The sequence below is a fragment of the Leopardus geoffroyi genome, chromosome E1 (genome assembly GCF_018350155.1).
Source record: "Leopardus geoffroyi isolate Oge1 chromosome E1, O.geoffroyi_Oge1_pat1.0, whole genome shotgun sequence".
NCBI classification, from domain to species: Eukaryota; Metazoa; Chordata; class Mammalia; order Carnivora; family Felidae; genus Leopardus; species Leopardus geoffroyi.
The window spans coordinates 11,408,795-11,430,834 of NC_059330.1; the positions used below are offsets into that span (position 1 = coordinate 11,408,795).

The 22,040-nt window shown below is 53.7% G+C and overlaps 1 protein-coding gene across 8 annotated transcripts in view; it reads left to right on the plus strand.

The window, feature by feature from the left end:
• Nucleotides 1-22,040, plus strand: part of TOM1L2 (target of myb1 like 2 membrane trafficking protein) — a 122,755-nt gene that overhangs the window by 91,007 nt on the left and 9,708 nt on the right. For 4 of the 8 annotated variants that reach the window (XM_045487598.1, XM_045487597.1, XM_045487602.1 and 1 more), the window contains 6 exons: nt 475-591; nt 10,095-10,228; nt 12,513-12,561; nt 13,356-13,479; nt 15,288-15,405; nt 16,390-16,465. In XM_045487598.1, the coding sequence (XP_045343554.1) occupies nt 475-591; nt 10,095-10,228; nt 12,513-12,561; nt 13,356-13,479; nt 15,288-15,405; nt 16,390-16,465 (618 nt within the window). Of the gene's footprint in view, nt 1-474; nt 592-10,094; nt 10,229-12,512; nt 12,562-13,355; nt 13,480-15,287; nt 15,406-16,389; nt 16,466-18,865; nt 18,932-22,040 lie in introns of all 8 variants that reach the window. The other 4 variants (XM_045487595.1, XM_045487600.1, XM_045487599.1 and 1 more) reach the window with 2 other exon arrangements.

Below are 22,040 nucleotides of genomic sequence, written 5' to 3' on the forward strand. Positions count from 1 at the left end.
GTCTATAACGAGGGGGTTCCTTATGAGGACCCCGGTCCTGAAGAGCCCTTGGGGATCACACACTCCACCACTTTCACTGGCAAGAATAGGGACGGAGGCCTGGGGAGGTTAATGCCCCACTCAGAGTCTTGCTGTGGGAGGGCCGAGCCACAAGCCAGCTCAGTCCACACTGGACCCGGCGCTCTCTCCCTGTACAGCGCTGCCTCAGTGTCACAGCAGCGTCACCCGTGACAAACTCTTGGTTAACCAAGGGCCCCGTGGTGGGGGTGGCCTCACTCCCACATTCGCTTCTCCCTTAGAGCTGCCATCGCCCTCACACCCAGACCAGAGTGAGATCAGAAGCCGCCTTCTGCGCAGCACATGCAGAGGAGTGACCTACATGTCACAGTGAATGAGACTGTCACCAGACAGGTTCAGGTTGACTGACCTCTCCTTCCTGCTTTCCTCCCCACTCCCACCTCCCCGGCCTAACAGATTGCCAGGCTTCGGAGTGAACTGGACGTCGTTCGAGGAAACACAAAAGTCATGTCTGAGATGTTAACAGAGATGGTCCCCGGGCAGGAGGATTCGTCCGATCTGGAGTTGCTGCAGGTGAGGGGGGGGCCTCATCCTGTGGAAGGTCTGGGCCTGGGAAAGCGGCAGTGAGGCAGGAGCGGAGCCCGGGGGGACTGTCGTGGGAAGGGACATGTAGGCTCACACTCAGCCTCATGCTTCCTGGCAGCGATCAGATGCCAGCACCAGGCTCTCCTTTTTATTTGCCTTCATAATATCTTTGCCCTGATAATAAATTGCCGACTGCAGAACACGTGCCCCTCAAAAGATGAAGGAAGTATAAGGAAGAAGATAACTCATTTTCTCTGATTCCAGCATCCACAAGTAACCCCTGTCGATATTTTGATGCATTTTTTTCGCGTTTGTTTTCATTTCAGGTGTAGTTGAGATCCTATTATGCGCCCCGTTTTGTGTATTGCTTTGCTTCCTCAACATTATGTCGTAAACATTTGTGACAGGACCTCCTCAACCTTTCCCTACACGAGGGAGCCCTTCTAGCCACACTTTATCCCCCAGAGACTCCTGAGACTGGAATTAAATAGAAGCTCCTTTTCTTTTACTGAATACTGAGGATTCTGGGCTGGGGTCGCCAACATTATGGTTCCTGAGGACCCGTTGCTAACTGGCCTCCTCGCCCCCTGGACGCCGAGTGGGTCTGGGGGCATGACAGAGAGGGGTCCAGTAGCAGGGCCAGCCTGCAGGGCCGCCCTCAGACTGGTGTCTGAGCCAGCCAGATCCAAAGCTAGCGACCAGATCTCCACCACACCCATCTCAGACGACTCTGGCACTTGTAGAAAATGGCACCCGCACTGCCCTTAGAAGCAGTGACCTTCTGGAGGGGTGGAGAAAGGGTGCCATAAACTGCAGGTGCCAGGATCTTTTCAGCGGGAGGCAAGATGCTTGAGTAAACAGGTCAGGAGCCAGACTGGCTTGGCGAGCTGGCAGGAGTGCCTCACGACGTGCCTGCTTCTGCTGTTCTTGTCTGGCGCTCAGAGTCGTCAGTCTTGGCCCCCCAGGCGCCGTACCTCCCACCCTGCTGCTGTCACACAGCTCGCAGCCTGTGAAGGCCCGGCTCTGATGGCCCTGCCTTTCAGCAGTGTGCACAGCGAAAGTGACCTGGTCCCAGGCAGCCTCTTGTTGTGCCTGCTTCCTCCTGGGAAGCCGTCGGTTCCTAAGGAGGTGAGGTGAGGGTGGGTGAAGGCCTGTTCTGGGCCTGACACGGAGCAAAGCGGAGGTGCATGGAGTGTGGTCTCTGCTCTGGAGGAGCTCCCAGCCTGGTGCAGGAGGCAGACAGGAAACAGCTCCTCTCCACGAAGCCGTGACATCAGGTTGCTCTTGAAGCCGAACTGAGTACTCTCAACCGGCCCGAACGAGGAGACCTGAGCGGCCTCTTGCAGACCTCACCCCTGACACCTGCAGCAGACCAGGTTGGCCTCAGTTTGGCAGGTCCAGCTTTCCACTGCAGGGGACCCAGTGTCCCCTTAATGCGTCACTGACCTCCATTCCCAGCCTGCAGGGGGAGTTCTTCCAGGCACTGGAATCTGAGAGCAGTCCAGAAACAATCGAGAAACTGAGAGGGCCTCTTGAGGCAGCGTTGTGCTGTGTCAGCGTCCGAATTCCTGCTGACAGGGGGTTTGCAGTGGACAGAGCTGAGCTCCTGGCAGCAGGGGGTGGGCCGAACAAAGCCAGCATGCTTCCAGACAGCCATAGCAGACCCAGACAGCAAGCATACTCCGTGCGTGCGTGCGTGCGTGCGTGTGTGTGTGTGTGTGTGTGTGTGTTTAAACAAGCCCATCAGCCAAGACAAACAGAACCTAATCTCCTGGCATCAGCTCACAGTTTTCAAAAATAGGTTGCTTCCCATGACGTTTTCCTTCCCTCTGTTTTGTTCCAACTCCAAGCCTACCAGCCCTCCCTGCTATCGTATAAATCAAACAGAGAAGGAACGACTCCGGGTGCCAGTGGGAGGCTGGCCTTCCAACACGGGAGATTCAGGAGATGGGCAGCTCTGTGTGAACAGCCACGGCTCTCCTTGCCACCGGCCTCGCTCCTCAGTCATTCTTGACATCTTCCCTCTTCTTCTTCCTGGGACAGTTGGAGCCAGCTGGGCAGGGGCTCCCAAAGGCCAGGGCCACCCCAGACAGCGAGACTGCCACATGGGAAAATGCCACCATCTGCTTGGAAAGTGATGGGATTGGAATGTGCCCCGAGGACCCCTCAGTTGAGCTGGAGGGCAGCCAGATTGCTCAGGGTAGAAGCTGTCCAGAGCTCACAGTGCTGGCCAGGGCCATGGAAATAAACCCATTTGTCACCACCCCAAATGTTCACGCCAACAGAAGCTGCTCCCGATTGGAGTGTAAGCTGCTGGGTAGGAGGAGATGCAAAGAGAGGAAATTGTAGGTGTCGGTCCCGGGACGCATCGGCGTGGCGACCATAACCACGGGCGGGAACGTCCCGATTGCTTCCTGTGCCTAGCAGAGCATTTTCAGGTGTGGCCTTGAGCAGAGCCACAGCGAACCTCAGCAGGAGAGCCATTTGCTTCAAGGGAAGCGGAGGCCACTCCTCATGCTGTGCTGTCAGCGTAGCCGGAGACCCTGAGGGAAACTGAGGCAGGGTGCCCGGAGGGAACACTGTGCCGTGTGGGATCCTCCACTCCCTGAGCTGGGAGAGTCTTTCTCGGCAGTCCAGCTCCATACATGTGCTCAGATTCCACCTACAGCGTGTTGCCTGGTGTGCCTGCCTCATCTTTCTTAACATCTTCTTGACATGACAGGCTGTTCACGTGAGCCCATGGAAGCACTTGGTTTCCAAACGCACGTCCTAGTTAGACTTTGGGAAGCGCCACGGCGAGGCTGAAAGAGCCACCGGGTTCACATCCAGGCCCTCCCGCTGACAGGCTGGGCGATACTGGGCCAGTCGCCTACCCCTCAGGGCCCAGAGTGATCACACTCAGCTCAGAAGGGTAGGAATCGTCCATTTGAGGTGGCGCACAGGCCCATCATATGCAAGTTGGAGCCCCCGTGATTATTATCGGCACCCCCTTCTATACAGCGAGCTAAAGTCAATCTCCCTGTAGCTGCTACCCTGGTCTGTCATCTTTGACGACAGAACAAAACAAAGTCTTCTTTGGCAAGGTGGGTCCTTAAATGTTTGAGGACTGCCATAAGCCCTTCCACGGCCCAGTCTCTGTGTGGGACAAACGTGGCTGTTGGCCGTCCACCTCGTAGATGACCTGTCAGTTCTCAGCAGGAGTCGGATGCTGTAAATCGAGAGCATTTCCATCAACACAAAACCTTCCATCTCTTTCTCATATGGCCGGTAAGCCAGGTCTTCCCCCATCCTGTGTGTGGGCACTTGGGTCCGGGCCTGAAATTTGAGACTGCATCTGTGTCTGCTAGAGTTCACGTCCTTAGCCGCAGCCCGTGAGTCCAGTGTTTGAAATCTTTAAAAGATCCCGAGGCTGTCATTCGGTATTCTCTGTCTCTCCCAAATTAGCCTCTTGAGCTTTGTCTTCAAATAGTAATAACTTTTAATTAATCCAGTGATGCCAAAATTGGGCATTCCTACGTGGCCATCCGTCAGATAATAAAAGAAGCCCTCCTCCACATTGTTTCTTCAAGTAGCAGATGGTATATCCCCTCTTGCGTCTTGCATCATTTCAGCAAAAACCAGGATGTCCAGGACCATTTTCTCTAGAGAAATCTAGTTTATTCTACATGTTTAGCTTCATTATCCCCCCTTCTCTTCAACAAAGAGTTTCTCCTCCTTCCTCCCCCCTTCCTTTGCAGCTATAGAAAAGAGATCTTCAGGACCTTGTTCCGTGCTCCTTAGAACTTGGAGAGGGTTCAGAGGAAATCCATAAAGATGATTAAAAGATTGTTTTATGAGGTGGGGATGAGAATGTCCCTTGAAGAAAAGATAAAGGCATTGGGATTAATTAGACAGAAAGAGGATATTTTAATACGTTCTGATCGATGGAGGGCTTTCGCACAAAGAACACTGACCAGCTGTTCTCCTCCTCTGTTGAGAAGCCGAAATCTTCAACACGTAGGAAATTCCTGTCCTGGCTGTTGCACAGTGGGAAGGACGACCTGGGCAAGACTTCGGGCCAGAAGAAAGTTGCTCCGTTTGGTTGGTTTAGAGATGGAGGTAGGCAGAGGAAGGTCTCCCCAACTGCGCCTGCCCTGGGTCTGGCTGCGTGTAGACCCCATGAAGGTCATGCAGGCGGCCAGCTGGTGGTTGGTGGCAGAAATCTCAACATTCTGGTTCTTCTCTCCCCTTTGATCTCTGTCTTTTTTCTCACTGTTTATTTATTTTAAGACGATGGGAGCGCCGGGGTGGCTCAGTCACTTAAGCATCCTACTTTGGCCCGTGTCTTGATCTCGCGGTTTCTGAGTTTGAGCCCTGCGTCGGCTCTCTGCTGTCAGGGAGGAGCCCTCTTGGGATCCTCTGTCTCCCTGTGTCTGTGCCTCTATTCCGTTCTTGTGCTCGCTCTCTCCCTTTCAAAAATAAACATTAAAAAAAAAAAGTGATGATGACCTAGGGTCACATTCAGTGCTGGCTGGCTCATTCAGTGGAGCTTGCAACTCTTGGTCTTGGGGTTGTGAAGTTCAAGCCCCACGTTGGGTGTGGAGATTCTTTAAAATTAGACAGAAAAAGGGGCGCCTGGGTGGCGCAGTCGGTTAAGCGTCCGACTTCAGCCAGGTCACGATCTCGCGGTCCGTGAGTTCGAGCCCCGCGTCGGGCTCTGGGCTGATGGCTCAGAGCCTGGAGCCTGTTTCCGATTCTGTGTCTTCCTCTCTCTCTGCCCCTCCCCCACTCATGCTCTGTCTCTCTCTGTCCCAAAAATAAATAAATGTTGAAAAAAAAAATTTTAAAAAATATTAAAAATTAAACAGAAAAAGAAGGTGGTGACTTAAAAACTTGAAGGAGGCAGATGGTAAAACTTTCTCTGTGCAGAGACCCTTGGACATCCTTGATTTAGAAGCTCCAGGCCAGACTCTCTGGGCCAGTTTAGGCAAAGCTCTTTGGGAGGTGCCTGGGGACCTCTCTCGGGTTGGGCCACAGAGGCTTTGCCCATGGGGTGGGTCGGGGGCCATCTCACTGCCCACGCCAGCTGGAGGCTGTGGGAGCAAGGCAGCAGGTGCAAGCTCAGAGCAGGTGTTTCTGGTTCCTGCAGTTCATGAGATCACACGTTCTCTGCCCTTGCGTCTCGTTCTTCCCAAGAGCTGAGTCGTAATGTTAGAGTCAGGAGAGGTCTCCGAAATCATCTAGCACTTTCCAAACGCTTCTGTAAAGTAATGGAACCCTTTTCTCCACACGTAAAACTCTCCAGAGAACTGCAGTGTTTATTTATTTTGAGAGACAGCGTGTGAGAAAGCATGAGCGGGGGATGGGCAGAGAGCGAGGGGGAGAGAGAGAGAGAATCCCAAGCAGGCTCCTGCCATGTCAGTGCAGACCCGGACTCGGGGCTCGGTTCCGTGAACGTGAGGTCACGACCTGAGCAGAAACCAAGAGTTGGATACTTAACCGACTAAGCCACTCAGACGCCCTTGTACTGTTCAAAGTAGATAAAAGCTGCCTTGGGGTGGGGTGTCCCAAAACCCCATGCCGTGGAGGCACTTTAGTGGCACTCTGCAGAGCTTCAGCACTTCTCTGACCCCCTTTTCCTTCCCCGGAGAGAAACAGTTCCAGAGGGTGCTGGAGGCTCGGAGAGCTGATCTAGTCAGTCGTGGCTGCTTGCTGCCTGCCACTTGGTTCCCAGCACACGGGAGGGCCTGGGCTCCGTGGGGGAGACTGAATCCAGCCCTGCCCTTTTTCGTCTAGTGGTTCTGTGCTTTGGGCATCTGGAGCCATGTTACTGAGACGCTCCCTGCCATCTTCTGAGGGATCTGGTTTGGTTCTCCGTGGGTTCCGGTAGACCATCCTTGAGGGCTGCTCTGTGTTCGGAGGCTTCCAGTGGTTAGGGTGGGGGTAAGGGCTGGTCTTCACTTATTTGAGGCTCTGATGGAGGGGCTCTGGCGACTTGGGGCTGCAGCCCCGAGTAGAGGTATGTCCAGAGTGCTGTGGAAGTCTTGAGAAGGTTGGGGTTGGGGGGAGTCTCCAGAAAAGATCGAGCTCCTTTGGCTCCTCCGAGATCTTTGGCAAACACCTTGAGTGCCGGTCTCCTCTGTACCAGGCACACCCTCACCCAGGGAGAGGGAGTGGCAGGGTGGCCCAGGAAGGGGTCCTGGCAGACAGCAGAGAGGCAGGCGCTGCGCCTCTTTGCTCTGTCCACTGCCCGGCCTCCTGTGTCCCCGGGCTCCGTCTCTCCCACCCCTCCATTCCCATGCTCTTTGGCTGGTCTCTGGCGTGTCTTCCAAAGTGCTGGGCAGGGTCTGCTACCCGAGAATGGCCAAGCGTCTTTTTTCTTGGTTGACGGGGGCTGGTCTTTTAAAGTTCATCTAAATCCGTGTTTCCTAACAGTGTATTAGAAATACTACAATCATTTATACCGTTCACGTCAGTCCTGGCTCCTGGAATCCTCCATGCGATCTACTGTGATGGCTTCTTTCATAAGTGCCTCTGTGGGCTTTCGTTTCGTTTTGTTTTGTTTTATGTTGATGGCCTGGCTTCACTTTAGCCCTCGCTCATGAGCGTACTTTGTGTCTGTAATTTGGGTTTCCACTGGGCCTTTGGCTTTGACTGTTCCTGTGGTGACTGGATTTGACCTGTGGGTGTCCACCAGCATCCATGGCAGTTATTGTGACAGTCCATCACTCGAGTTCTGGAAAGGCTCCAAGTCCCAGGCCAGTTCCTGAGTGCCCCTCTCCTGGCCGGCCTGGGGATACGAGCCATTCACAATGGTAGAGAGTGGCCATTTTGTGGTATTTCACTCTTTATTGGACATAATGTCTTCTGCAGTTCATTTTTGGTATTTGCCTCTTGTTATTCAGACACATGGCTGTATGTTTATAAATGCTTCCTACTGGGTCACTGGGGCCTGGGATGAGTCCTGAAGAGGGAAAATTAGATTCTAGGTGAAGGAGAATTCCCCATTCTCTGAGTGGAGAGAGTGCTAGGTGGAAGGCTAAGCTGATGTGGATAACTGAGTGAGGACAGTGATGGGGAGCTGGTGGTTTGCATGCACCGAGGACTCAGAGCACCGTAGAGTCCAGGCCCCCATCCTTCTTCCTCCAGCCTCAGCCTGCCTCTGGCCTCCCCTCGTCTGCATCTCCTGCTGGTGGGAATGCCACTCCCTGCCTGGGCTGATCTGGCCAGGGCTCAGCTGGCACCGGAAGTACCAGCTCAGGGGTAGGGAGAGAGGAGTTTTGACTATCCAGTGATTTGCTGGGAGCCTCCTATTTCCAGGATAATCCTGCCTTCTCCCAAACAAAGAATGGGGGTCTTAGGAGAACCAAGAGTGGGAATCTGTTCATAGAAAAAATTAGAAGGTCTAGACACTGGGCTTGCTGTCCCTAGAACCAAGAGAAACATTAGCATTCTAACTCTACAGAGGGCCAGCAACTGGGTAGACCCATGACCAAGGCAGTGTTTCCATAACCAGAGAGACCGGGCGCAACAAGCCAGAGAATCTCCAGATGAAGCTGTTTTTCTGCCGGTAAACACCAGACTAGTTTGTACCCAGCTGTCGAAATCTAGATACCTTCTGTCTTGGAAATTACAGCTGGAGTGGGGTGATTCTGGGCTGACCCACGTGGGCTGAGCTGCTTTCCTCAGCTGCCTCCGCTCTTGGGGAAGCAGCCCCCACAGGCCGAGCAGCCAGGGGAGGGGTGACAGCAGAAGCCGTGTCCAGGCCTGGTGTCTGGCTGGTCATGGTCTACTTATTCTGTGATGGACAGGTCCGTCGAAGTCCCGACCTTGCTCTTACCTGCAGGATCAAGCCTAGGACACGCATCCCCCTTCAGTGGTGAAGCAAGAATGTATGTGTGAATGCGTGTAAGGGAACACTATTTCGGTGCCTTGGACCGAGTGTGGACAGAAGGAATGCAACTTGTCTTCAGTAATTCTCCCTGGAGCATTTAGGGAGTAGCTCCTACGTGTCGGTCATGGGTACTGGAGAAACAGGGACAGAGGATGCTATCTCTGCCCTCAGGAAGCTTCAGTGTAGAGTGTAGAGCGTGAGGCAGACCAGGAGCCCGGTCATAACACCCCATGTGCAGTGAGCACAGTGTTATAGAGCGCCATTGGGTGCCTGGATTCCCTGCTTTGCGGTCCACTCGGCAGATAATTCCTGGGCCTTTTCCCTGTGTGTAGCTCCCCACAGGGCATGAGGGGGAATACATGGTGGCACCTCCCTCATGGAGTTTATGGTCTAGTGGGAGGGGAAACCTAGTTCTAGCCAAGCTCTAGACAAAATACACAGCTGAACAGAGATCGTGTGTGTGTGGTGAGTAGAGCAGTGACTTCTACCAGAAACATTTCAAAAGGAGGTGGTTTTGAGGCCGAGCTGTGAGAAGGAAGGACCTCTGCCCCTGCCCTCAGCCCCTCCATTCACTGGGTCATCAGCTGCCTCCTGCGTCTAGGTGGGCAGGGACAAGCTGTCCCCTGCTTCGCCCCCATTGGGACGTGGAGCTTTTGTCCTTAGGCTCTTCCTGTACTCAGGGATGCTGCAGGGCCAGTCTGGGATACAGCATGGCAAGGAGCCCTGGCAGGTAGGTGAGGGAGCTCCACAGGCAAGTTTCAACGAGAGCCTGAGTCAGGTTGCCATCTGGAGCAGGAAAAGCCTTCGGTAGCCAGGCTATAAAGTGGTAAGGGTCTGTCTTCAGAGGGATAGTCCTTCCGGGGGTAGAGAGGGCCCCAGTGGTGACTGGGAGTTCATGAGAGTCATCAGCTGGGAAGAAACATCAGAGCTTGCTGAGCTCAGACCTCAGCGAAATGTCAGGCGCGCCACCAAAATACACCTGGTGTGGTCGTGCTGCCGGGAGTGTAAAATGAACTGATCTCTTTCTTTGGAGGGTCTTCTGCTGTTACCAGTCTGTGTTCTAAAGGACCACACCCTTTCACCCAGAAATTCCACTTCTAGTAGCTTGTCCTGTGGAAGCACTGGCACAGATGCAGGAGCACGTGTGTGTGCGAATGTTCCTTGGTGCTGTGTTTGGGCCGGCCAGAAAGAGGCCTCAGCCTGAATGCCCGGCAGCTGGGGGGGAAGGGGAGGTGTATTATAATACACGAAGGGACGAGGCCGGCTGTACAAAGCCGTGGGAAAAAAGGTTGTCGAGAGTATTTTGCTGAAGAGAAAAAGCAAGCTGCAAAGAATCCTGTTCTTAGATGTAAGGAACGGTCTGCGCAAACACGTACCGATGTACGTACGACAGCTAGCTGTGGACGCTTGTCCGTCTATTGAACAAGAGCTTACTTCCCCTGCGGTGACAGGAGGCAGAGAGGAGCCTTCCACTTTGCATCCCACCCACGTCCAGCTTTCTGGACAAGCGTGCACTCTTTTTGTGACTTTTAAGAATTGGCGCACATTTTCCCAAAGGAAATGGAATGGGACCAAAAGCGTCCCCAGCAGGCTAGCCAGAGGCGCGTGTGTTCCCTAGGAGCTGAACAGGACCTGCCGGGCCATGCAGCAGCGCATCGTGGAACTCATCTCCCGCGTGTCCAACGAGGAGGTCACCGAGGAGCTGCTGCACGTCAACGATGACCTCAACAACGTCTTCCTCCGCTACGAGAGGTGGGGGTTAGGGCCCTTCTTCTCCCTGGGAAAGGCTGGTGCCCTGGCAGAGGGATTTCTTTCCTCAACAATGGAGAGAGGGGGAGGGAGAGATTAGAGTTGGAAAACGGTCATCAGAGATGCTAATGTGTTCCCCGGCTGACTGGGAAAATGCTTCTCCGGTTCTCCTGGGAACCGGGCCGGCTGGGCGGAAGGTGACGTGGGGAATTCGGCTCTGCCCTTTGCAAGCCTCAGGCCGCCCAGCCTTCCCCAGTACCCCCAGCCCCTCGAAGGTGGGGAGGGCAGGGCCCCAGAGCTTCGCACCTGCTCCTTTGAAGATCCTTTGAGTTTGAAAAGGATTGGGGGGGGGGGCGGGGGGGATTCTCTACTAAGGAAAAAAGATTTCCTCTTTCCCATCTTTAAAAAAAGAAGAAAAAGATTTTTCCCTCCCTTTGCAAATGTCAGTGTGTCTGGAGTGTTCCAAAGAAGGCAGGGTGTAAGAGCCGGATGCTGCTGCTTAGGGAAACACACACACACACACACACACACACACACACACACACACTCACATGCGTACATACACGTTCATTTGAGTCCTTTCTGCAGCCAAATAATTTTTGGATTTGAGGTAACCAACTTGAAAATTCTTCTCCTTTTCCAAAGCCTCCCCCGGGAGCAGCAGTTGTCAATAGGAGGTAATGGCAGGTACAGCTCCCATATCATCACTCCGGTGCCTGTACCTTGGGCTTCCCCCCAGTGAAGGCACCAGAGAGCACCTTGACCAGGCCAACCTTCTCCTAAGTCTGAGGCCCTCGGAGACATGGGGCCCTGGCATCAGTTAGGGTCAGTGTGACAGATAACTTGCATCTAGGGGACTTCGAGGGTGATTTTGCTCTGGGTGTCCCAGCCCTGGGCCTCGTCTCAGCTTTGACTGTGATAGTAGGGATGGGGGGGGGGGGGGTGGTCCTTTGTCCATCTGACAGACAAAGAAACCTCTGCAGTAAGAATGTGGAGCTACCCAGGAGCCTCGTGTGTCTGTTGGAGATGAGGAGCAGATCTGGGGTGCCTCAACTCCCAGCCCAAGACCCCTCGGTTTTGTCATGTGGTTCTGGTTTCTCCACTTTTAATGGGCGTGGCCTTTCACCTGTTAAACCCATTTCAGCCCCTCCTAGGATAGGAAGGCGGGCTAAAGTGGGCATTTTCCGGAGTCTACCGTGCCCAGTCTGACCACAAATTCAGAAGCAAAGCCTGGGCCAGCAGCCCTGAGGTACCATTCTGGTTTGAGACCTTTTGATAAGACTAATCGTCCCTCGAAGATGGTGGGGGAAAGGTACCCCAGGATTAGAAACTTTTCATATGGGTTGATACTCCCCTTCTCCTTATAGGCCATGGCTCATAAAAACACACAAGTCTTTCTTGAGACCACAGTGGATACGCATCGCCTAACCAGATGGTCCTTCCTGGGGATCACTGGTCACCAGGCACTGACCCCGGCCAGTGGGGAGACTTATGTGGAAGGACAGCAGATCTCCATAAACCCTGCTGTCTCTAGCCTCTGGCTGGAGAAAGTCTCTTAGCTACTGCTTTGCCCATGACGTTTTGGAACTCTTAAGTGCAAGGGCAGCCTACACACGTGCCTCACAATTGCTCTTGTGTTCCCACCTGGTGTGAGAGTGACTTGGGTATGCCACAGGAGAGGCTCACTGTGGTCGCTCCAAGCTGAGTCCCATCCTCAGCTACTGGGGAGTCTTCTGGCCCTGCCAGGGGCCTGTGCTTGTCTTCCTCCTCTGGCTGTCTGCCCTGTGTGCGCCCCACCCCCTTTCCACCAGCAAGCTGAGCTGGGGGCATTTTAGCGACACAGGCTAATCACTCCTAGCGGGGCTCTGTGAAATAGGGAGGGGGCTGTGCGTCTCTCCTGGCTTTGCAAATAGACCTCTGAGCGCCCCCCAGGTAAAGTGGTTGGCCCAGCCACCCCCTCTAGGGGCAAGAGGGGCACTCTGGGCCCAGGATGTGAGGGGACAGCTGGGAAAGCTTTTGGTCCCCTGGATGTGCCAACCAGCACCTTCGTCCCTCCCCTCAGCCGGCTTGTGGGTGAGCCTGGAGGCTCGTTCTTCTCCAGGGCAGCGCCCCCCTACGGAGGAAGGCGTGGTGAAGCTGTGTGTGGGGAGATCCACTTTCCCTGGTCCCCAGGTGGCCCGGATTGGTCTCCTTTCCTGGAGGCTCTGTCCCCAGGAGCTCTTCACGGGACCAGGGAGCATCACTGTGCCACGTCACGCCCCTTACTCTGCTTTCCCTTCCCCATTAGGTTCGAACGATACAGGTCAGGCCGATCAGTTCAAAATGCCAGTAACGGAGTAAGTATTCCTTCAGAATTCTCTCATCTCCAGAGGCTGGGAGGCCTATCTCCATTCTGTCTCACCTTTGGTTTTTCTAATTGGGGCTTCAACATTTGAGCAATTAGGGGCGCCTGGCTGGCTCCGTCTGTAGAGCGTGCGACTCTCGATCTCGGGGTCATGAGTTCAAGCACCACATTGGGGGTAGAGTTTACTTAAAAAAGAAAAAAGCAAGTTCAGGGCGCCTGGGTGGTTCTGTTGGTTAAGCGTCTCACTTTGGCTTGGGTTACGATCTCGCAATTCATGAGTTCGAGCCCTGCATCTAGGTCTGTGCTGGCAGTTTGGAGCCTGCTTGGGATTCTTTCTCTCCCTGTCTCCTTCTCTCTGCCCCTCCCCCCCCCCATTTGTTTGTGTGTGCCCTTTTTTTCTCTCTCTCTCAATACATAAATAAGCTTCAGAAAAAAAAAGTACAGAGCAAGCTCTGGTTGGTGGGATACTGAGGAAGAGCTAACAGGCACATTCCTGGCAGGAGGGTGGCAAAGAAGCCCCAAGTTACAGCTCCTGGGACAGTGACTGTCCTGGTGGCTGGTTCAGCCCTGCCTCCTTTGGTGGGGGGAGGAGCCAATGCAGAGCTCACTAACAGCCAGGCCCACCGTGGACCCTTGAAGTTCCCCGAAACTCAGGTGAGGGAGACTGCCTTGTTCCTCTATTGGGGAAACGTTGATGCTTTTCCTCGGGGACCATGCACGATGCCTGCTGGCTTTGGAGCCCAGCACCAGGGCTCCGAGGCTCACCGCTGTCTTTTGCTCTGGCAGGTACTGAACGAAGTGACCGAAGACAACTTAATAGACCTGGGGCCGGGGTCTCCAGCTGTGGTGAGCCCAATGGTGGGGAACACGGCACCCCCATCTTCTCTCTCCTCCCAGCTTGCAGGCTTGGGTAAGTGTCTCATAGGGACAAAGAGGGTCTCCTTTGCAGGCCACTTCGTAATTGTGAGTCTGGGCTGAGGGTCCATTTCTCTCTCTCTCTGTTGGAAGTCCCAGAGAGAGCATTTTGAGGAATCCGTGGGAAAGTGTATTCCTGAGGCCTGGCCAATTGTACCATTTTCAGTTCATGACTTTTGTCCCTAAACTTAAAAGTTTAAACCTGTGTTGGAAAGAAGGGGTGGAGGGAGTTCCAAGGAACAGGAAGTTGTTTGCTTTAAAAGAAAGGTAGCTGCTGTGTTTTATCTGGAATATTCCATGTGGTTAAAGTGATTGTCTTCTCAATATAAATTAGGCCAAGGATGGCAAATAGGTTTTAGCTCATTGGCTACTTGGGACACAGGTCTAAGAAGGATGCTGAAGCCACATCAGAGCTTGGAAGATGAGTCTGTAGTTGATTGGTAATGTCTGCCACAGACTTGGAAGTAGGAAGCAATGACACTGATACATTTGCTCTCCTTGAACTAACATCAGCCTAAAGTGCTCCACTGCCTGAAGCCTAAAACAAAAGAAACTCACCACTTTTCCACTTCTCTGTCTGAAAGTGTGTATATGATTCTAGATGCTGCAAATACGCTGGATGATACGAATCTATAACAAAACGACAGTATTGAAATAATAATGCATGGCCCTTGCAAAATTCTGTCTTGCTTTTTTCTGTTTCCTTTTTTTTTCTTAGTATTTCTCTTTATACCTTTATTCCATTTCAGTCAAACAGGGTTTTTATTTAGTGGCCTGTCAGTTACTATAATCCTGGCTTCTCGGCATCTCATATATTTGTAGCTACTGTTTTTCTTTCAGAACAGATTTCTCTGCCTTGAATCCATCCAGCATATGGCCACCATATTTAAAATCCAAAATTCAAACTGAATTCTGCTGTCTTCCTTCGTTTCTTTTTTTGAATGTTTATTTATTTTTGAGAGAGAGGGAGAGAGGGAGAGGGAGACAGGATCGGAAGGGGGCTCTGCACTGAGAGCAGAGAGTCTGATGCGGGGCTCGAAATCACGAACTGTGAGATCATGACCTGAGCTAAAGTTGGACATTTAACTGATGAGCCACCCAGGTGCCCTAGCTGCCTTCCTTCTAGTGTTCAGTCTCTGTCCACAAGCATTTTTCATTTCACACACCCTGGACTTCAGGTTCTGTATCTTGGTACTTACCTTTCCCCCTTCTCCCTGCAGCAGAGTCCACTTGGCCTTCAAGCCCCACTGTTGGGTCAGTTTTGAGTCTTTTCCAGTGTCTCAAGCTAGGTACTGGTATTGTCTGTCTGGCTCCCACCTACTCATTGCGCTCCTTTAGGCCGAGGACCATGTCAAATTCAGTTTGGTGCACGCAGGAGCTGGCTCTGAACGTGGTGGGTGCCTGCAAAATATTTGTCCAGTAAATACATGACCCAGGCCCTTAGATATTCTGACAGAGTTAGTGAGGCACGCACTGGTCAGAGAATTGTGGGAAATCTGCAGGGGTACTGGCCCTGGGCCCCTCCCCACTGCCAGCAGTCTCGCTTCCATTCATGAGGACTTTTTGCCCACCTTGAGTAGCCTGGGGGCGGGTGAGGGTCAGTGGCTTTTCTGTCCCCCATCTGGGTCCCACCGTGGCTCCTCCTGCATGTGGTGGGCTGGGAATGCAGAGGAGAGGCCTATGTTCCCCCTGCCTGACCCAGAACTCTAACCTGCCCACTGGCTTCCTAACTTGGGGATCCTTCATTAAGCCCACGGGCCACATTTTATTCTCACCCTACCCTCCTTTGTTTTGTTGCCACAGACTTGGGGACAGAGAGCGTCAGTGGCACCCTCAGTTCACTCCAGCAGTGTAATCCCCGTGATGGCTTTGACATGTTTGCCCAGACGAGAGGGAACTCCTTGGCCGAGCAACGCAAGACGTATGTGGGGACCGTTTCAGTGGCTCTCGGAAGGTATTGGGGGAGGATTGATCCAGGCCTGGTCACAGGCCAACACAAAGACGCCTTTTATTTACCAGATCCAGGACTGCCAAGAACGTTGAAATATGGCTGCGAAGACTTGGCAATAGGCACAGATTTTGAATGAACACCAACCCCCCCCAACCCCCACCTCCCCGCCTCGGGGTTGATTGTAGTCGGATCTCTCCCATCCGCAAGAGAGTGCTCCTCATTCTCTCTGCTCCCTGTGCGCTGCTGAAGAGGAACTAGGAGCTAGGAGGGTGCAGCCGGGCAGGGCCTAGCAGCATGGTTTTCCTGCCCGAGTGTGTGGGCAGAGGCTTCCCTGACGGCAGCTCTGGCTAGGATAAGCCATATGAAACTGGGGAAATTGATCCTAAAATAGACACCCTCCCCCGCATCTCAGGGAGGCATAGACACATGCTTGGAGCTTCTTGTTCAGCCTTAAGGCAGGCAGGTGCTTTCCTGGAGCCCAGCACCTCAGCTTTCTGAGTCCCATGCTCAGGCATCAACAAGTTGACCAGAAACCCAAGGCCGCCATGCACCTCTCACCAGCACAAGTTGCTTTTAACAGCAAAAGAGGTCAGAATGCAGAGGGAGAGAACCTCCACGGTCAGTGACAGACCCCAATCCCAGACCGTGAGACCACCTTCCTTGTCAGATGCTACCGAGGCTGCCGCTTCTGAAATAATATTACTTGCAGCATCAGGGCACTTCTGACGTCCCGTCACTGGGTTTTAGAGATGCCCTGGTATTGTTACTTGAGAGGAACAACGAGGTGTATGGTGTCCCAGACCCCAGAGGAAATGAGGGGCTGAGCCAGTGCTGGGACCGTAGCCTCCACCCGAAGGCCAAGTTTTCGGGAAACTAGAAAGTGATTATAGGTCACCGCCCTGTCCCCTGGGACCACTGGGGTGGGTACTGACTGCTTGCGTTGCTTGTCTCCAGGGTAACCTACGAGGACCCCCAGGCTGTTGGAGGACTCGCTTCTGCACTAGACAGTCGGAAACAGAGCTCCGAAGTGGTAGGTCTTTCACCCTGTTTACCTCCCAGAGTCCTCCGGAGGGAAAGTCGGGCAGCGTCGTAAAGCTGGCAGGGTAATGAAGCAGAAGCTGGGTTGCATGGAGGGCAGGGCACACTGGGGGAGACGGGCGTGAGAGCACTGTGCTGCCTCATTGCATCCTCACTCCAGCCCGTGGGTGATGCCCACCCAGTCAGCTTTCCCATGAAGCCCAGAGCAGACGGGCCCAGAGAAGGGACAGCACGCTCTGGGCACCGAGTGTGGATGGCAAGTGGGGGTCCGTCCTAGGAGGTCCAGCTCCACAGCCCCTTGTCTTCCTACCTTGATGGCCCTGAGCTCTCAGGGCGCAGGTCTCCTACAGCCAGATAGGGTCTCTTCCCAAATGTTACACAGCCCTGGGGGTGGGCAGTGCTCCGACAAAATAACGGCCCTTACAAGGAACGGAAATGCTCACCTGAGCCGCATCTCTGCTGATCATTTGCAGTTGGCCTAGACAAGCAGTACCAACCCACTAGAAGGCAGCTGATGGGCAGGATTTGTCTGGGGATCTGGGGCTGGAGGAGGGAGGAGCAGTGGGTGGAGGCCAGGAGGGTGCTCTGGGCAGCTCCGTGTCTGGAAGGAGCACGGCTAAAGGCAGAGGTGCTTGGAAGTGGAGGGTGGTGCTTGTTTGAGCCCCAGATGGCAGCTGTGGATTCTGTATGATTTCAGGTCACTGCAGGGGAAAGGATTTGTGTCTTAATGCTTCTCATGAGATCGTACCCCTTTTCGCCTAGGAATGCGTGTGGCTGTGTGTGAATGAGCGTCTGTTTGCAGGGACGGGGAGGGGGAGAGCTGTGGGGATAAGGGCCCCGGAACGGCTGGACCTCTTGTCAGGGTCCCCCAGCTGGGTTAGAAAGGAGCAGTGCTCGTCTGCCCACTGGACGGGGAGGTTTGCTTCAGAACAACGGTTCTTGGGCTCCTGCAGCCCCTGTCCAAATGGGCCCAGGCAGGCAGCAGTCTGCAGCCTGGTTTCTGGAAGAAGGTTCACCCTGGGGAAGGGACTTGTCCCTCTCTTCTGGCTCAGCCAACTGGGTGTGAGGGGTGTGCGGCCCTCTGCACTGGCCACTAGGGGGCACAGAAGAGCCAGCCCAACTGCCTCGGGTCTCAGCACCCTGCCTTTCCACCCCTGGGACCCGGACTCCCCAAATCTGCGTAGTGGTCGTGGCTCCATTTCTCCCATTACTTAGAATGTGTCCCCCCGAACCGAGAGAGGGTGTTAGGAGGGCCCACCACCGGGCTGAGGCCACCAGCACACTGCCAGGTGAGGACATCTTCTCCTGGCCCACCCTGACCTGGCCTGTAGCTCTGTCCCTCAGCCGGGCCAACTTGGTTTGCTTCCCACTCCGTCCCCAGAGCCTGCCCCCGTCCGTGCCAGGGTGTGCCACCTCTGCTGTTCTTAGTGCTTAGGCCTGGATCCAAGCTCAGGAGATGTGGCCAGCCTCCCGCCCTTCACCCTTTGGGCGTGTGGCTTGGCCCGTCTCCCTGTTTTCAAAGATCTTGATGACTCCAGCATGTTTTCCACCTGATGGCAGGCAGATTACTTTCATGTTTACTGCTCGATGAGGGGAAGCAGGGCTTGTGGTGCCTGTGTGCCTGTGTCCGTCCGTGTGAGTATGTGTGTATCCCTGTCTGTGTGTGCCTGTGTGCGTGTCTGTGTCTTCGTATATGTGTGTGCGCACACCCTCACTCACATGCATCTTGAGGCCAGTATTTCAGGTCATGATGTTCCATATCCTAAACCGTACCGACCTGGATACGAGAACTGGGCCAAAGGAGAAATTAAGAACGCAGTGAAGGGGAGAAAATTGTATAGCCACACCTCGACAGTGCAATCCAATCAGAAGTCTTAACTTTAAATACCTTTGTGACTTCAAAAGGAGCAGTATGCCCAAATTCAGTGTTCAAGTTAAGAGTTTGGAAAAAGAACACCCAAGGAACTGAGAAGGAGGGGAAAAAAAAAAAAAAAAGGCAGAAATAACTTAGAAAAAAAAGGAGAAATGATTTGGTAAAAGCTGGCTCTTTGAAAAGTTGACCCTTTGCCAATTCCGAGAGCCCTAATCAGGAGAAACGGCCGTGGCCAGCCTTCTGTGACCTCGTGGAGATTTTCCCAGTGTGTGGGAATAGTTGGCATGAGTTTATGTTACCCTGTTGGGAGTTTTGGTTACTAAACTTCTCTTCTCTTTTCCAGAAAGGTAAGGGGGACATGCTGGAGGGGGGGCGGGGGCAACGGGTCACATCTCCTTACGTGACAAAAGATCAACTCTGAACAGTGACTTTTCCATTTCCATGATATATACTGTTGCTTTCTTTATCCTGGGTCTTGCTGTGACTTTTCTTTCTGGGACTTTTCTGTCCTCGGCCCAGAAGAGAGGTAAAGGTGGGGACTCCGACCTGGAGCCCATAGACAGCTGGCTCATAACCCAAGGAATGGTGAGAGGTCACCAGCCGAGCCGAGCCCCCTGTCTACCCCAGCGCTTACCTGTGTCACCTGCTGAGCCCTTGTGAGTCAGACAGTACAAGGCCATTCTCTCCTAATGACTGGATGCCAAATTTCCCCCTGCCAAAATGGCTTCTTGTGTTTGTACAATCTCCTTAAGCCACAGACTTTCAGTCCTAGAAACGCCTCTGGTTTTCTGCTAAGGTCCGTGCCCCTGGGCCTTCAAGGGTCTGGGACATTTGTGGAAGTGAGGGGGGGCCCTCTCCCTCCTTTTACTGTCTCTGGAGCTCTCGGCAGTATTCGCTTTTCCAGGATGAGCACAAGTTACTGTGGCTTTTGCTTATTATTAGGAAGGGACATTTCTAAGAGAACAGACTCAAAAGCATCTGATCAGCTGGAGAAGCCCCCTCCAGCCTCTAGATCTGGCAGTCCTAGGCTGATGGGTTTTTATAATGGAGTAAATGTGTGCCCACTACGTCCCCCAGAAGAATTTGAGACATCTTAAACACACAAACACAATAGAACAGAATAAAAAGAAGACCAAGCCAGGGGAGTTGAATATCATCAACACGGTTCTCATCAAGTAGAGCTTTTCTGCCACAGAGACCCGAGTGGGCCTCTCCTGCCTCATCTGATCAGGTAGGTGGCCCTGAGTCTGCTACAGAGAGAGAGGGTGACCTCGTTCCAGGCCACTTGCCTCGGCGTGATGATTACACTTCTAATGAGGCCACCGTCCTCGCCTAGCACCTCTAACATAGCGACCAAAGGTCTGTGCGTGCGTGCGTGGCAGGGCTGGAGCAGGAGAGGGTGCACAGAGAGAGGGACGATAGAAGCAGTCAGGCATCAGCCTCCGGGTGGAGCCAGGCAGACACTAGACACATAACTGGGGAAGAAGCGTAACCGACCCCCGGAACCCGGGCCAGGCTGTGGCCGGCGGAGGGGCGTTCAGGCAGGCCAGCATGTCTGAGGCTGTAGGTGGCACGGCAGGGGTCACCTGTCTGAGCAAGGTGTGGCCAACATGCAATGGCCGCACAGAGCCATCAGAATCGAGGGGGTGGGGGTATCTTCCTACCACCCCAGCTTGGAGCTAGGGACCTTCGCACGGCCACGCTCGGGTGGGGCCAGCCTCCCTCCATCTGTCAGCAGCAGGCACTTCATACTGCTCTTTTCCTGCACGCGACCCCAAAGCCATTCTTAGAGACACAGGCTTCTCCGGGCTCCTCATTTACTTCAGAGACAGGCTAGGGCTGTGGTCCTCATGTGTGGGTGACCTTAGAGCGGGACTCCTGGAGACCATGTCCACTCCAGTTCCAAATTGGGAGGATCCAGCCGTGTGTCCTTGTGCCCGTTAATCCTGCGAAAAAGGATACTGCCCAAACAAACTACCCTGAGTGTGGCATTAGCAGCTGGTGGTGGCACCTGCCTCTGCCCACACAAGATCCCCTCCCCCCCCCCCACCCCCCACTAGAGCTCCAGTCTCCAACTTTCCAGAAACAAACCCAACTAACAGCTAACCTGGTATCTCACCTGCCTGACTGCGGTGGTTTTTGTTTTTTTTTTTTCTTTTAAACAATGTATATTAATTGCTTTGCCTTATTTCCCATAGTGTAGAAGCCCTGAGTTTTTCCAAACCCCCAAGTACAAATTCTTTACTTGGAAACTTTTTGTACTATTGAGTAAGGCTGAAGGGCTTTTAGGCTGCTGCTCATGTTTGGGGGGGACCATGGTGTAGGGAGGATTTCTCAGTTCTCGTGAAATAGCACACCTGAGCTCTTCAGAAAGTGTTCCTGTTGCGTTGTAAATCAGACTCTGAGGTTTCCCCGTGGGTTGGGGGCTGTGAAACGGGCCCGTGCTCTCCTGGGACTTCAGGGGTCTAGACTTCCAACGCCACGGTTGACAATACCAGATTCATTACCAGTTGAAGAGACCCCTGAGCAGTGTCATGAGCCGCTCTGCCTGGAGACTGCTGGGAAATTGCCCCCCCCCCCCCACCTCTGCCCCTGGCCATAAGCAGGATGCAGCCGGAAAGATCCCCTGAGAAGAACGAGCGTCGGTCCCAACAAGAGCAGAAGTAGGTTAGTAGTAGGAGTGTGCTACGGCCCAAGCCCATGCATGGAGGGGTGCCGTAATCCTGTCCGGCAGGCCCCCCGACACAGCAAGCCCAGAGTCACAAATAGCACTGGCTGTGGCCGAGCCGGTGGCACCACTGCCCCCCACCTGCCGCCCCCTAAGTGGAGCCAAGTGAGGGTCAGCGCACGGCAGACAGCTCACCCAGCGCCCACGTCAACATCTGCCACTTCTGGCACCCGACACACCGCTTTCTCTTTGGACCCTGAAGATGGGCGGGCGCGTCTCACCGTTGCCTCAGCCAAGCCAGCCCCGTATGCGCCGGCCTTTATTGGAGGGTGGTCCTGTGCCAACTTTCTCTTATTTTTTTTTTACTTCGCGTCTTCTTCCCTTTCTGTCTCCCTCCCCCAACACACTCCTCTTCAGACCCTTGGATTAGCCTTCAGCCTTCAATCGTTGCCCAAGAAGGTGCTCTAACCGTGGCATGTCAGAGGCCACAGTCTCTTAGGGATCAGCTGGGCCAGGCTTCATCTGACGGATGAGAACACTGAGGCCTCCCAGGGGCTTGGTGACATGCCCAAAGCCACGGGGCAGTGACAGAGTCCAGTGCCCTCCTGGCTGGCCAAGGCCTCTCCCTCCCCTTCCATCGGCATGGTCGAGGGCGCTTCCTCGTCCCTCCCAGTTTCTGTAGTTCCTGTTTGGAGAGCAGTGTGCACGTTTAGTCTGTGTCTGGTGGCATCCTCATTATTAGAAGGAACTTTACCCCAGTGCTACGCTCAAGGCATTGATTTACCAGGGTAGGAGGTGTATATAGGTAAGTTACTGTGTGCAACCACAAGCAGGTCAACCCTTGCCCTGTGTTGTAGAAGCTTTACTGTTAGCTCTCCCCCTAGTTCCACGGAGATTCCGGCCCTGAGGCCAAGTGCCTTTCATACTGGAAGGAGTCAATTCCGATCGTTCATGATATTCCTGGTTTCTGAATTAGAAAACAGAAACCCTGACCTGGAAGTTAAGGGGCTCGGAGTCCTGTGGGGT